The sequence below is a fragment of the Crassostrea angulata genome, chromosome 4 (genome assembly GCF_025612915.1).
Source record: "Crassostrea angulata isolate pt1a10 chromosome 4, ASM2561291v2, whole genome shotgun sequence".
Taxonomy (NCBI): domain Eukaryota; kingdom Metazoa; phylum Mollusca; class Bivalvia; order Ostreida; family Ostreidae; genus Magallana; species Magallana angulata.
The window spans coordinates 23,675,466-23,692,007 of NC_069114.1; the positions used below are offsets into that span (position 1 = coordinate 23,675,466).

Here is a 16,542-nt window from a genome sequence, read left to right on the forward strand (position 1 = left end):
GTTGAACGAGACTATATTGAACTTTGGCGTAAGAATACATACAACTACAAAAAATATCTAAATTGTTTGTACCATTTAAAATCTGACTATTTTCAAGGTATTTATAAATATATTTCCTTGAAAAACAATGCTTTAGCATACATTATTTCGGATTTATCAATTATTCTCAAGAACTAATTCTTGTCAGCAGCGATGATTTGTGCTTTGGTCCAAACACTGTTTCACTTTCGGTTTGTCAGAGTAACTGCATAGGAGAGTTGATTAAAATCAACTCCCAAAAATGAATATACATAAAAAATGCAGGCAAAATAAGAAATAGTAAAAGAGATTTATTATCTGTTAATCCCAATTGCACATTATTCCATTATTAAAAATCTCAAAACATGAAAGTCATTCACAATATTAACACTGGTAAATCTGTTAATGAGTGTTAAGGAGGCTGGATAATGAACAAATTAACCATCAGACCTGCGTAAAAATTTAAGATATGATTCGTTCAGCTATAAACTATCATTTGTATAGAAAAAATCTATATATTTTACCTTTTAAATTTGGGTATTTTTATACAGAGCTCTTCTTCTAAAGGAGCCCACTTAAGCTATGTTTAAAACTTGCATTAAATAACAAAAATTCATAAGGAAAAAATCACCAGCACACAAATCAGTTACAAGATAACATTGAGATGGTGACCATCTCAAAGAGCTTTGCTAAGAAGTGGACAAAAGGATGAAAAGAATTACAGAAAATATTGCTTTGACCTTGACCTGTAACTTTGAATTTTTCCAGCTGGCATAGAACCTCTAATTCAATCTCATTATCCCTTACATACAGACCTTTCTGTTCAATCTGAACAGATTAAACAAATGGAAAATAATCTATGGTCTAAAACTGCCTTTAAAGAGATCTGCTTTGACGTTCACATTTTAATAGGCAACCGATGTTTGAGTGTCATTCGTTGAGTTATAAGCAAGTTACAGAGCTCACAATTCTTCGCTATGTAAACAAAGCTTTTGTTTACATTTTGAAGGTTGAAGTAAAAATTCCAGTTTTAGACCTAAAATTAATGTGTTACGCATTAGAAACTGTTTATAAATGCCTCAAATGATTAAAAAGATTTTTTACAGGTATATAAAACCTATGTTAACAAAAACAGGACACGAGCCTTGTTTACATAACAAAGAATTGTGAGCACTGTATTTTGATTATTACTAAATGACTAACGTTAAAATTTCAGTTGATAATTAGAAATGCATTTCTAAAGCATTGTAAATAATAAAAACAGAAAATTAGTTGACCAAACTCGATACCATGCTCCTATAAGTGCAATCATCCTTTCTTTTAATAATACAAAGGTACAAGAATACATATATTAATGTTAAAATTTTCAAATGGTAATCGGGGGGGGGGGTTTGTTCGTCAAGTTCAATGCAATTACTGAAGGCACCTCTAGTTGGCTAGTTGGGAGGAAACATATGTTGCACTTAGCGCGTTATAGACATCGGAACCTTATATTAGGTTAGTTTAGGCTAAACTTCTGTTTAACAGAGTTTAAGAAATATTGTAAATTAAAATACATATTGTATGGCATACAAATAACTTCATAAAAATGAATCAACATAGGTTAGTAGTGCAGAAAAGAAAGACTAAGAAAAACATTAGACATACAGAAACTGTGCAGCTCACAGTGACCACAGAAGGAAGTGTCCTTTACAGAAACAAAAAACGTTCAAAGAATCAGCAGCATTCTAAACTATCTTGAAAATATATTAAACCTGAACAGCACCGTAAAAAGGCACCGTCACCCTGGTATATAAACCCTTCGATTTCGTTACACACGATTGCTCACCTAAAACCCATGGCCAACGTGTTGCATTCCTTTCGTGGTTTTTTGATTTTATGCATTTATTTCTAACATTATGTGCATATACTGTTTGTAAATAATGCATTGACCTGTTCATCTGATGTTAGTAGTATTCAGGCTTGAAAAAAGTGTGTAAAACTTGATAATTTCATTACGACTGATTAACTGATTAACGAGGAAAGATGTACGTTCACACAGGTGAGACCTCTACAATGAAATACTTCAAACTGTTCAGAGGTCTGAAGCTTATATATGGGTTGTAGGGAAAGTGGTGATGAAAGAGAAATATGGTGGACAGTGCCTATTTATGAGCGGTGTTTAGCTTTAATGTCTTTATTTTTCTTACTGCCTAAAGCCTTTTATTATCATTTATGATTACGTCTTATCATAATAAGGTGACTTCTACATTAATCATCGTTAATAAATTTTAGGTAGTGATCAGTAAAAAAAAAAATGGTCTTATTCCTAAGATGGTCCATTTTACAGATTTTTTCAAAAGTTTGTCTCAAAATGAGCAATTCATCTTATACCCAGCATCCAATAATAGTCCGTAAAAATACAGTAATTCTGTATGACCTTAACCTTAGACCTAGAAACTTTGCATATTTTTATTTTTAGCATCGTAATTTTGATATGTTTAGCACATAAAAAGCCTGTCTTTGTCTCTCATTAATGTGTGAGTCATTGTTTCCATCCCATCTACATTATTTTCGATATTACTAAAACATCTCGTTATGAAAAATGCTAATATCTATGAATGCATCTTCCTATAATTTTTGAAAATTCTTTTCTCCCACATCTTTTGATGGAGTGAATTAAATTTAGTTTGTCCTATACATCACAGACAGCTTGCCTAAACTGATGTCTAACAATTTTATCTTTATTTTTCATGTGACACAGGAGATCTTAAAATCTGCACATTATAAATAAGCAGGGTAATTGCTTTAGGAAATTTTAATATAGGGAAAGTTTACTTTTGATCTGCAAGTCATGATTTCAAAAACCAATAGAGATCTGACCAATCTGACAAATATTGGTGCAAATTTAAAACTACAACAGTACTGTGGTTACTGCATATTTTTTTTTCTTCAATACAGATCTTACCACTTTTATTTCTAAAATGAATTTTAAAATGCAGTTTATGGTACAAAATTGTACAATTTGAAACCTCAGAGTGTACCATACCATATTTGAAGTCCACACAGTACAAACAAATATGAAATCAAAGAACAATGTACCAATAAATAAAGCTACACAAAGCAAAGAGAAGCTATACATTCAAACTAGAAATAATAATAAAGAGTATTGAAAGAAACCCTCAATAAGAATATCATAAATGACATAAATAAATATACATAGGGGAATAAGTTATTGCAACAAACATGACTGATGCCATTCAGATGTCTTCATTTGGGAGTCATGGTTTAACAAACTTTAATCTGCTTTCATAAATGTTTCAGCTAAATCTTTTTTCAAATAAAGAAGATCTTTAAGGATTTTCTCATTACACTCCTATGTAAAAATTTGACCCCCCCCCCATTGTGGCCCAAACCTACCATGATATGGAAATCATGATTTGAACAAACTACCCTACCTGAGGATACTTCTACACAATTAAGTTACAGCTTTTCTGGTCAATCAAACAGAATTTTTAATGGTGAATATCCCCCAACTTTTAATAGAATTAAATCATTTAAGCCTGAAATAGTACAATATTGGCAGAAAAATGAGATTATGAGATAAGCACCTCAGAGAAAAAAGTTTAACTATTGTATTAAAATAAATATGGTATTTTCCTTTTATAATACATGTAATTAAAAATTTTTTCAAGGACTTGATGTTATATTGTGAGGACATTTGCAATGTTTGTTGCAATTCTTCTGGCCACCCAATGTATGTATTTAACTAATAAAGAATAAGTAAAACTTTTAGGAAAAAAATTGACTACAATAATTAAGGACAAGTAAAGCAAGCTGATAAGCTGGTGCTCTTCCCAAAGCTTGCAGGTTTTTGTGTCTCTTTTTTGTGCAACTTAATCAACAGTGAGCACATCACCAAGCTGACAAGAGTAGGAAGACTTACTGCATCTTTTTGATCAAGTAGAACTGGAGCCGACTCTGTTCGGCTGTGAATCACTGGGGCTTTATATATATTAGGTGTGGACTCAGAGTGCCCCATTTGATAGGGTAGAGAATTCTGTTGTAGGTAAAGTTGGTAATCAAATAACTTAAATTTCTTACTTAGAAACTACTAACAATTTATGTATAGGCTAATATTTACAGACATAACTAATACTAACTATTAGTTGTTCACATGGAATTGGAATGTTAGCATTCTAAAAAGTAAAAACTTATCAATATATAAAATGACTAGTTACTATATGCTTATTTGATACGACAACCAACTAAGACATAGATTATCATATGATAGGAATCTTACTGGTGCCATTGCCATGGAAACAGGTCTTCCAGGGTCACGATCAGGAATGTTATTGCGTCGGATGTCTAAACGTTGCATTCCATCATTAATATTCTGCAAGACATATAGTTGAAGAACATGCAGTGCAAGGTGCAACATCTACACAGAATTGGAGGCACTTTACAAACAACATAGGTTTACTGCACTAGGCTAGTCCAGACTTATTTTGATTACCATCCAAACATGAAATAATATATATTTGCTTCCTTATAAAGTAAGATCACACTCATTTTATTAATTTTTTTATTTTGGGGGGGGGGGGGGTGTGTGTTAAAATTGATAGTCTAGGTTCATTAGTAAATTAGCTTGACGCCTTAAAGATATTACCGGTAAATACTTCATACAATCGATCCAGAGACTGCACAATCAAAATGAAGTCACCCTACCACTAGACCATGCTGTTAAATTTTAAGTGGGATGCGTTTTCAATAAATGTGGCTTTTCTAATACAACTGTATATGTACATATACAGTTGTATTAGAAAAGTCACTGAAATAATTGTTGAGTTTCAGTGTGAAGACCACAATAAACCAAAATTATTTCGATGTAAACGTGTACTACAATACCTGTAGAACATGATTTATTAGGATTTCTTTGGTTTAAAGTGGTTCACATAATCAAATATCCAATTTTTTATTGCATACCAACTATATATTGCTATGTATCTTTAACAAAACCTGAAGATGTTAATGATGTCATGTAAAATGGTTATGACTCTTTCAATATGGTAATTTTGTGATTTACATTTCTTTTCAATAAAATAATTATTGTATAATATTGAAAATGTTTGATGTTTGCAAAAGCACTATATTGTAGGCAAATTATGTGAAAAGGTGCTAAAACACAAGTATTAAATTTCTCCATCACTAAGTATTATAATTATTTTGTACATTATGCATTAAATGGTATCATGTGCATGTATGTTGTATTCCTTTCTATAATCTGTACCAAGTTATTGTTTCCATCACTTTTTGATGATTTTCAATAAAAATACACATACCTGTGAAAGAAATACAGTTGAAAGCGATAAAAGGGAATATATCCAAGATATCTTCATTGATCAATTATCAGTTTTCACTCATAAACGTGCACAGGAACGAAAACAAATTTCTTACGGAGATTTATAACGGGAAATGTTTACATCTTTTTCTCCATTCTGAAGTACACGGGATACCTTGCGCAATTTTTCAACATTATCATCCGGTCTTATCAATGGCTGATGCAATGCAAATTCCCATAGACTTTCTATTTTTGGATGTGTATTGAAACCTGATGTGGTAGAGGGGGCATTTCAAAATAGATAATCTGGACATTTTTCATATTAAGCGAAAGATATTTATGGTTATCGAAATATCATTAACAAAAAGTGATGGAAGCAAAAACTTTGGACACAGTATAAGCTATATTTCCTTGTATAATATATTGAATACAAATAATAATCAATTTCAGTATCATATATTTAATTATCTACAAACATTCTATAACAAATATTCAAATATTTAAATTAAGTCTACCTGAAAAGTTTTTCTAATCAGTGTATAAGCATCAACACAACGTCCATATTCATGCTACATATCTTGAAACAGTTCTTATTGTATCTTTGCAACTGGTCACCATCCAGTATGCTCTAAATCTTTCATTATGATAATCGTATACTTCAAATGGCTGCAAATCTAAGATCCGATAAACTTATTTATTATAGATATGGTAAATTAATTTCTTCTAACTTAAAAGTTGAATTCAGCTTGCCAGCTTACCATTAACGCCATGTACACTTGAATTTAATATGATATATGCCCTATTTTAAAATCAAAGGCCGGAACAGCCACAAAGACGTCGAGCTGACATTTTCTTTTATATAGAATGATATCAATAATTTGAATTTCTGTACTAATATATATAGTCGTTTATCAAATAATATTAGAATAAAAAAGGAAATAAATTACGTTTTGTGCTGTTTCAAAAACAATAATCAGTATACTTCGTTAAAAATAGGTAGTGATGAGTTTATAATACAATAACTCATCATGGTTACAAAAATCGAAGAAATTTCAAAGTTAAAAAAAAATTATTTTCTTTCTGCTTTAAAAAGTCTTTGCACATTTCACAGGCTCATAATTTGAATACATTAACAGTGTGTCCCTAATTATAATAATAAAACATACTTTTATTTATTTCAATTCCCGTTTAAAACAAGATTACCTATGCTATGGTTGTTTACAAACCAATCCACAACACGTGCTATCTAAAATGCTTCACCAATCCAACTGCATTATCGTGTTTATTAATTGCAACAAAATCTCTAGCTAAGTTTATCGCTTACAATTATTTTGGAGACCATGCCCGATAACAAATAAATTTACATATCAAATTTTATTTCTATCGTCTCCAATCAAAATGTAAGCGATAAACTTAAATAATATTTTAGTGAATGTTTACATTGCACCTTATTGTATTCATCCGCCATTTCTTGATTAAGCAAATTTATACCAATGCAATGAGTTGTCAATAACCAGGGAGGCAAAGTTGGTTTTTTTGTTCACAATTTAGTTGAATAAAAGGAATACAAATCTTGTAATACGTTTAATACTTCAAGGAACTTATTTTTTATGCGCATTAAAAAGGCGGTGCAGAGCATGAATTTTTGGACGATTGCCGATCCAGACGATCGCTAGAAGGCTGCCGAGCATTAGCTCGACGCCTTAAAAAAAAAACCATGTGATTGGATACCATTGTCTAATTGTAGGCCTATAAACACAATTTACAATATTTAAAATACACTTTGTTTTTACAACTAATATTTCTAAACCAAACAAATCAACGAAACTTTTTGTTTACTTTGGTTTCATTTTGTTTCGATTTTTGGTTTTGTTTCGTTTGGTTTCGATTCCTTTCATTTCAATTTCGTTTGCAATTTTCAAGTACCCACCATTTTCACCTTGAGATTTTCATGCTACAGGTATAAAAAAGCTCAAGAATGAGCATACAACATAATTCTCATTTTACAGTAAGAATTTTATCAGTTTGAATTTTCCAGGGGGAGGGGTCTCTAGACATGCCCTCTTGATCTGCATATGCCACCCAATAATCAATATTTACAAATTATTTCCACTTTGAAGAGGACCTGTCCCTTTATTTTTACAATCTTGAAAGATCTTCAACCAAGAATGATTTGTGCCCAGTTTTATTGAAATCGGCCAAGTGGGTCTGAAGATAAAAATATGAAAGATTTTGAAAATGACTGAAACACAGACAAAGTTTGATCACAAAAAGCTCACTTAAGGTGGCTCTATACACCACTTCTTGATGACGCAGTACGCAAAAAAGTAAATCTGGAAAAATGCATTTCCGGTACTGGCTGATTTAAACTGAGGTGAATTGTATGGGAACCGCTATTTTGAAAAATTTGTTATATGGATAGATTTAATTTGATAATTGGAAAATTCATTACATACAAGTAATGTGGTATGTGACACCTTCACGTTGTGTGGTATTATTTATCGAAACAAACAATAAAATCAAGTATAAATTTTTAAAGAGTTTCTTTAGCATCTTCGATATGTTACACCGTAGCGCAGTGGGTTAGTGGGTTCACTACAAACCAGTAGGTCATGAGTTCGATTCCCGTTGAGAACAATAAATTTTTTAACTTTCCAAAAATTTTTAAAACGTATTTTTTGGTTGAATACCGTGAAAGAAAATTCTAAACAGGTGAAAATAATTCAATAATAATAGACTTTAATGCACATTAATATCGACACCTAACGGAGATGAGAGGGTTGCTTTGAATTTCTCTCAGGTTGGGATACATATAAATCCTATTAGCCTAGTCAATGTTCTCCTTTATTTATTTGACTTAAGTTTTGCATTAAAGCGAATATATTCACTTATACAGGGCAAAGTCTATAATGAAATATGTATGTATTTATCATTCCAACATTATATTTAGGAAATTTTCTTCAACTCAGAAATGAAAAGTCCCCAAGGTGTTTAGGCCTTGGGACTTAGGAACGATAACCCTTACATGAGGAACTTTCATACCAAATAAAATTTAAGATATTTTTTGTGTTTATTTGCAATGGTTTTCATTCAATTTTTTTATGTCACATTTATTAAAATACATTTTCTTATAACATCAAGCAACTTTTTCAGATGATTTGTCAACAGAGTAAGAAAATATGAAAAAATATGTTTTGGGGAAATACTAAAAAAATTGCAATAATAACATCTTTGAATGTTAAGAAGTGTTATATTTTTTTTATGTGTCCGAAGGAAATATCCATCATATGACAAAATAATTTCTCTCAATTTGTTGAAAGCTGTCTTTTCAAAAAATATTTTACAAAAACACGAAAAAACATTAAAAAATTCTTTAAAAATACCTATAGTATCCCTATCGTCATTTTAATATTTGATAAGCATATGTTTTGTGGTCTTCTATTGAAAATTGGAATAAACTGTGGGTGTATAGAGCCACCTTAAGCCTTTTGCTCAAGTATGCTAATGTCAAAAGCTAATCAAAGTACTGAAGTACAGACGGGAGTTGATTTTATAGATTATTTTAAAATCAATTTATCTTGCATGGCAATTAGTTTCTAATTACGCACTTTTTTAAAATATATATTTTTTGACTTTTCCGACAAGAATTTTGAGAAACCCCATATGAATCATGTTGTGTTATATTTAAAGATAGATTTCAACTACTAGTATGTATTAGTTATCGAAACAATTCTAAAAATTGTATGGATCCAAGCACTATTGATATCGAACTCTAGTCTCGTCTAACTAGACGCTGGGCTGTCTCCGTTAATAACCGACAAGCAAGAGAGCCCCCTCTCTGCTTGTCGCATATTTACAGAGACAGCCGAGCGTCTGGTTGAACGAGACTATTTTAACTCTGGCATAAGAATACACGAGACTAGAAAAATATCTTAATTGTTCGTAGTATATAAAATTTGACTATTTTCAAAGTGTTTATAGATAAGTTTCCATGAAAAACAATGCTACAGCATACATTACATCTAATTTTTTTCTATTATTTTCAAGAACTTAGTCTTGTCAATGGTGATGATTTGTGCTTAGGTCCAAACACTGTTTCACTTTCGGTTTGCTAGAGTAACTGCATAGGAGAGTTGATTAAAATGAACTCCCAAAAATAGATTTACAGGGCTATATTTACATGTCAGGGAAAAAATTATTGACCTCTATTCCTGAAAATACATTATATGTAGAAAATTAAGGAAAAAAATCCTTTCAAATGCATCAAAGTGTTGAAACATGTGTTTTCTTTATTTACAAGAGACCTTGGACATTACATTAAAGAAAGCTCTTTAAGTATTGGAATCAACTGAAACAATGCCCTATAATTTCAAGCCTTTACTAACACTATCATGATGACCTTTCCTGTGGGTCAAACACTGACTGCCTTGACTTACATTGTTCTGGTTGGGGTTGTGATTTCCCTGGGGGTGAGGTGGTACAGATGGTGCTGGTCGTTTATTAGGTACATGCGACATGGCTTGGGCACTGAGAGGATGGTTCTACATAAATAAGGAACATGCAGATGACACCAACACCCATACAATGATCTCTATTCAACACTGCTCTGAAACTCCTAATCTGTTTTTTTAACCTATTTACATCTCCTAAAAGATTGATTTGCTGTTTCTGTCTAAATGTGCCTAATATTACTCACATAATCACAACAGACTTCTAGAGTTTCATTTTGTGTTCTAAACTTCCATTTCATTTCTTTTACTTGAATCTATGAAGAAGAAGATGGGGGAATAAGATAGCGCAAATGCCCATTCGGTTTAGTCATGAAATACAATCTTGAATTTATTTTACCCAATTAAATCTATTCAAATATATTATAATACAAGTTTGCTAAAGCACAATTTCTAACTATATTCAGTTTTTAATATATCTAACAAAAGATAAGAAAAAAAAATATTGCTTGAAATTTTGGTGGTATCAAACCCATAACATAAAAACCCTAGATATAAAATAAGCTTATCTCAGGAACAAAATGCTATTTTTAAAGGGGAAGGAAACTAAAAATATGTTGTACAATAGATCAATAAATTATCCTCACTTTAATTGTAAATCGTATTTATTTTCATTAAAATCCCCGGAACAATGAATAAATCAAGAAAATCGATCGCTTAATTTATATTTCCCGCTGCCATGGGGGCTGCCATTGAACTTTAATCTATGACGTCACACCATCTATTCCGGTTTGTCTTACCAACATAACATCATGATATTCGCTCTAAATGACAAGTTCTGGAAAATTTGAAACAATATTGATTTGAGACCGTTCTTTTACCTTTGCAAACTACAAACTAACGTCAAAGGAGCATGTTCGGTGAAATCTAAAAGCGGAGGTAAGTGTCGGAGAAATCTCCACGTAAATGTGGAAATTGTCAACAGATGCCAAGTATCATAGAAAATGTCTGCCGTCGTTATTTCGACATGGTAATTCCGACTTAAAAGAATGAATTTTAAACATCCCGATTACAATTATAACATTTATTCAGTTAGCAAAGAACTTGACTTGGAATAAAAAATTTAACCAAGGTCGTTTTCAACTTTGAATGATAGCAGATTAACAGCTGTCATTTACTTTTAAAAAAATGCATATATTCATGCATACAATGATACATGTATTTATTCTTTAGATTGACGTGTGAACTCAAACATTATCAATTTTGTTTTGTCGATTATTATTTGAGTAACAGAAAGGTATAAACCAGCGTTAATTATATTCAGAGCACTGTGTACGTTCATTTGTATATGTAAACTAAACCCGAATAGATGGTGTGACGTCAAAATAATTAATTTTTTTGGTTTTTAATACAAAAGAGTTCTACATCATGTCAGCCTCCAGTAAATACGATTTCTCCAACTTCAAACGTTCATTAAAGCTTAATTACGTATTTTATTTTCAAAACAGCATGACCACATGTGATAATTTACACCAATTTATTAAAATAAATAAATTATGTTTTTGACTTTCCTTCCCCTTTAATGTATAGTGGGTCATCTCTTTAAGGTTTCGTTGATTGAAATCGGTTTGTTTTCCATTAGATCTTATTTAGATTTATGAGAAAAATATGGAGCACAGAAAAGCAAAAAGAAAATGCCTTGAATTTTTAAAAAATGACACTATTTGCAGGTTTTGTTACATATACGCCTGTTTGAGTCAGCATATCCCAAACATTAAACATATTTATAGGTTAAAAATCAATGATATATTAAATATATAGTTTTAAATGATTTTTTAAAAAATATCAGATTTATTGATATTTTAATTTATATTGTCAGTAGCTTGTCCGACCATGTATGGGCATTTTACACACCTTATCCACCCATCTTCTTTAAACATCAAATCATTCTTCATCATATATTTATAATCAAGAGAACAATCAAGCACAGAATCATTAATTAGTTAAATAATAGATACACATATATATATATATATATATATATATATATATATATATATATATATATATATATATATATATATATATATATGCATTCTTTCAGTTAGTATATCAATATACATTCCTTATAGTTATAGCTGTTACAAATTTTAGAACTGACTTCATTTTTAATGTTACATAGGTTATTACAATTCATTACACTGGGTTGCAAATAAGTTAAATGATTAACCAACCGCCAGGCAAGTCAATACATGTTCTCCCTTCTTGGTCTTAAAATTTCTCTCAAACTACAGCAGTCACAGCTCTCTCTCAAACATAAATAAATTCCTCTTTTTTGAGAAGAAGGGTATACCGTAATATTGTAATAAAAAACAACAATTTTAAATTTTAAAATGAAATGAAAATATAGTAATACCTAACATTTTGTGACACAAATTTACATGTCAATAAGAGCAATGCTGAACTGAAGATTAAAAAGTCACATGCAAGATAAATCAAAGGAATATTATATACTACAACATTCAGGTTAAAAGTAGACTACAGCATTCACCATGATACATCAGGTCATTTCATGCAAAGCTGCAGTATTAACGAAACTTAAAAACAATTACTTTAATTAAGTCTTGTTTTTTTCAGCCAAAATTTGATCACAAGTGGAGAGTGCATATTATACAAAGGAACAAAATTTGATGCAATTTTTTCAGAGAATTTTTCTGAATACCATGGGAGTATGATTTCATGTGTTTTGCAAGTTGTATGTGTACAATCTACACTAAACATAAAAATACCATATTATTAATTTTATTTCCATGTATTACAATATTAATCTTCTCAGACCACTACTCCTTGCATCAAACAAGTTCTCGCCAGTATATTTACCATACATAACCAACTACCTGTTGACTAGTCAAGAGGTCAATGTTTAACAATTTCTGGTTTTAGAAGCATGCCCCTCTCTCGTGTTGGACTTCACAGTTTATTCAAGTGCAGGAAGATTAGCAATAATTATGATATGATTTAAAACTTTTTTACTTTGTGTCCTGTTATGCAGTTAAACGTTATTGTTTTACATAGACACTGTCATTGATTTTGTTTTGGTTAAGATCCGCAAACATTTTTTTTATTTTCAGTGCTTTGAAAACATTATCAACGCATGCACATCAACGACATTTCAAAAATCTCAATTGAAAATTTCTTTGTTTTTTGAGTGCTTAGTAAAAATAGGAACAGCGTTTTTTACAGATTTTACTTTCCAGTATATACATTCTAAAGCTGGAAACTTCTGCATTGTACAAATCTAGTATCATAACCCCGCCCCTTCCCAACACTATCATTACACCTGATTAAAAGTCTACTAAATTGGAAAAGGTGGTAGTGGAGTTTCATACCTTGTCCAAAAATTCTCTCTCTCTCTCTCTCTCTCTCTCTCTCTCTCTCTCTCTCTCTCTCTCTCTCTCTCAACTGCTGACATTTACATCATATTCAACACTCAGTGATCTTTACTCTACTTGGGACACATAGCACAAAAACACCCACTATTTTACAAAAACTGAGATACAAGACAATGGGAACACATCTGTATGCACATATCTCCTTTTATTACACTGAGATAGATGTAAAGAGCTGTATTTCATTCACAGTATCTCAATATCTTATACAATCTATCTTACTGTTTTCTTTATCTTGTTTGTTTTCTTACCTGATCATTCCCATTCATAAGCTGTTCTTTCAGTTCTTTATCAGCCTCCTTTATTGTCATGATCCAGTCACCTTGCATCTCATCTTCTTGAACATCTCTGTTATATACAACAGTTGCAAGTTAGGTCAAATAGTTCAGATGCTTTTACAAACATTATTTTAACAGTATTCTTAAATCCCAGTCTCTTTATAAATTAGTACATGTATCTAAAAACTATACGGTGTGCATGTATTACAGTATTATTGTATTGTATTATATTATGCCTGAGATTATAAATATGTATATTAAGAGCAGCTGGTTTGCAATTTAACAATGAGGTACATGTAATTCAGTTTCACCTCTCTGCCCGCTTACCAATTCATACTGAGAATGACATGTACTACAGGTAGTTGTGTCTTGATCTTCAAGACCACCTGACCCTTGGGCCATGAATTTTATTTTATCTATAAAGAGAGTAATATTGGGCCCCTATTATTTAACATTTTTAAAAGTGTTCCAGGTATTCTAGATGGGTCAATTTTGGTTAAAGTGTGTCTGATTATCAGGGTTTGACACTAACTTTTTTACTTTGGTGGACCGCAGGTCCACTGGTCAAGAATTTTTGGTGGACCTTCATTAATGTTGGAATTTTTGTTGAATTAATTTAATCCATGCTATGCACCCTTCTTAAATGCAATTAATTTGAACATAAACATGTCTAATCTTCTACTTTATTGAACTTATTTTATTTTCCTACATCATCATCATTTCCACTAGCAAAACATATTATATTTAAAATATTTTCACTGGGTCACAAATTTTTGTAGGGGAAGATTTTATTTCTCCCCAACAGCAAAATATATAGAAAGAAGTTTGAGAATTAAATCAGGGAGACTTCATTTTATTTATTAAGTTAACAATAATATTCACAAATTCAAAACTTAAATTTAAAATATTGTTAAATATTTTGGGACAGACTATACTTAAATACTTGTAAATTGGATTAGAAGTATGTCCACAACAGCTAATAAAAAAAATCTAACTATTTTTGGGGGAAATATCTCATCATTTGTACGCTAAGTGACAAATGAAAATCTGTCACTTTACTTCAGTGTATTTAGGGGTATTAGTCTAACCCAATGACCCACTTACCACCAATTTGTAGAGGATAGCCAACTGTTAAATTATAATTGTTTTAGTTTCTGTTTTGCATTAAAAATGTCTTTCTATTTATCAACTATCATTTTATTGCCAAGGAAATTAATTTACAGAAACTCAGCTAAAGGACAGAATAACTTAAACTTCTTTTTATGAGGAAATTCTGGTGAAGTTACTGTGATCACAAAACAGATGGCAAAGACAGAAAGATGGTAGAAAACTGATTATCTGTGTGATTCCGTTGACTATGAAAGGGTAAAAGAAATATCAATGTGCTCTCTGGATTTGCAATAAAGCTCTGAAGAAGAGTGTATCAATTTTTTAATGAATGACCTGACTGCCATTTCTAATAAAGGGCCACTGGGAACAAACAGATTCTAAGATGCAACATTGTTTTCAAGATGTAGTTTAACTTTTTTAAAGCCATCTTTTTTTTGCAAAAAGGACACTATCATAGTTTATTTCTTACTCTTCACTATCTGAATCAGAATCCGAGTCATTTCCTTTTTCCTGTTTCCATCGCTGATACTTGTCAATCAATTCTTGTAGATAAGTTGTTTTCCTGGCTTTCCTGATAAAAGGATGCCTTAACAATTCTTTTGCTGATGGCCTCTGAAATCAGTACGCAGTACATGTAATAATAAGATCAAAACCATTGCATGTAAAAATGTACCAATCCTGTTTTAAGGGAAGTACAAATAATGACAAGTAACTAAAAGAAAAAGTGAGGAGGCCCACATACTCCACGCACCCCTATAAGTTGACAATGATACACGTAATGAATGGCAAGTTATGCATTAAATACAAGAAATAATGTGAAAAATGGTGTAACTAGCAAAAAAAACTTCCAGCAAATATGAATGTCTCTTCCTTTGTCTTTAACAATTAAAAAACTTTTAAGTTGAAAAGGGCTGAAATTTCCAGAAAAAGAACAGAATCAGAATTCCCTGGTTATATTCACATCTACATAATGTGTCCTAAATGCTGACAAAGTTTCACTAAATTTAATGCAGCACTTTAAGAGGAGTTGCGCTTACAAACTGTTCATTAACTCTTTACCCCTTAATGCCACCTTTTGACGCATAGGCCATATCCTTAACACTCTACCCTGGGCTTCCCTTAGAGTGTTTTCAGATGAACTGAAAACAGCTGGTGTGTGTTTTTGAATAGACTTATTACAGGTCTTAGCAAATCAAACACATAGAAAATTATATATCAATGGATTTGTAATGAATTAAATTTTCAATATTCATTGAAAAAAAAATTATTTAAGTCACTAATAAAACAATACAGGTGCTAACAGGTATATGAAAATAAAACTGAGTGTTCTACATTAAAGCTTTATTAAGAATAATTTCACTACAGATACTTGATAAACATATTTCAAACTGTATGTATTACAAATAATTATTTAATAATTTTTATAGAAAGATTCCATTGTCATCACGAAATTCGTTTTTGATAGTAAATAATTAAATGTACCTGTGGTTGACTTTTCAATTCATGTCTATTGTTTTCAGACTTATATTTACGATTTTTTCCAATAAATGGTGTAAGAGGATTTGATAAATCTAACATGTTAACAAAATAATTGTGTTAACTTTTTGAAAAAATTCAAATTTACCGGTATATTCGTGTATTTAGGAATTGTGTTCCGTTTTCTGTAACTACAAAATTTTGCATGAATTTGACATCTGGCTTTCATTATTCAATCTCACTACCAATAAATCTAGAAAATTCTGCCTCAAAACAGCAAAAATCAAGGTCAATTGTGACCTGAAATAGATATGCTTGTACAGTATATATGCTGTATTAGGGAATTATTTCCCCTGGTTTATTTTCACTCATTTCAATCTTTAGGCCACATAAAATTAATTTTTAGATTTTCATCCCCAACCGCCCCTCTGAAAATGGCTTGC

The 16,542-nt window shown here is 31.1% G+C and overlaps 1 protein-coding gene across 16 annotated transcripts in view; it reads right to left on the reverse strand.

The window, feature by feature from the left end:
- The window catches only part of LOC128179612 (serine/threonine-protein kinase 25-like), a 58,312-nt gene that overhangs the window by 18,246 nt on the left and 23,524 nt on the right, over window positions 1–16,542 (reverse strand). For 7 of the 16 annotated variants that reach the window (XM_052847088.1, XM_052847086.1, XM_052847084.1 and 4 more), the window contains exons 6-10: window positions 15,093–15,235; window positions 13,487–13,583; window positions 9,775–9,879; window positions 4,301–4,393; window positions 3,944–4,057 (exon numbers count right to left, since the gene is read on the reverse strand). In XM_052847088.1, coding sequence (XP_052703048.1) covers window positions 3,944–4,057; window positions 4,301–4,393; window positions 9,775–9,879; window positions 13,487–13,583; window positions 15,093–15,235 — 552 coding nt within the window. The remainder of the gene's footprint in view (window positions 1–3,943; window positions 4,058–4,300; window positions 4,394–9,774; window positions 9,880–13,486; window positions 13,584–15,092; window positions 15,236–16,542) is intronic. The other 9 variants (XM_052847093.1, XM_052847092.1, XM_052847089.1 and 6 more) reach the window with 4 other exon arrangements.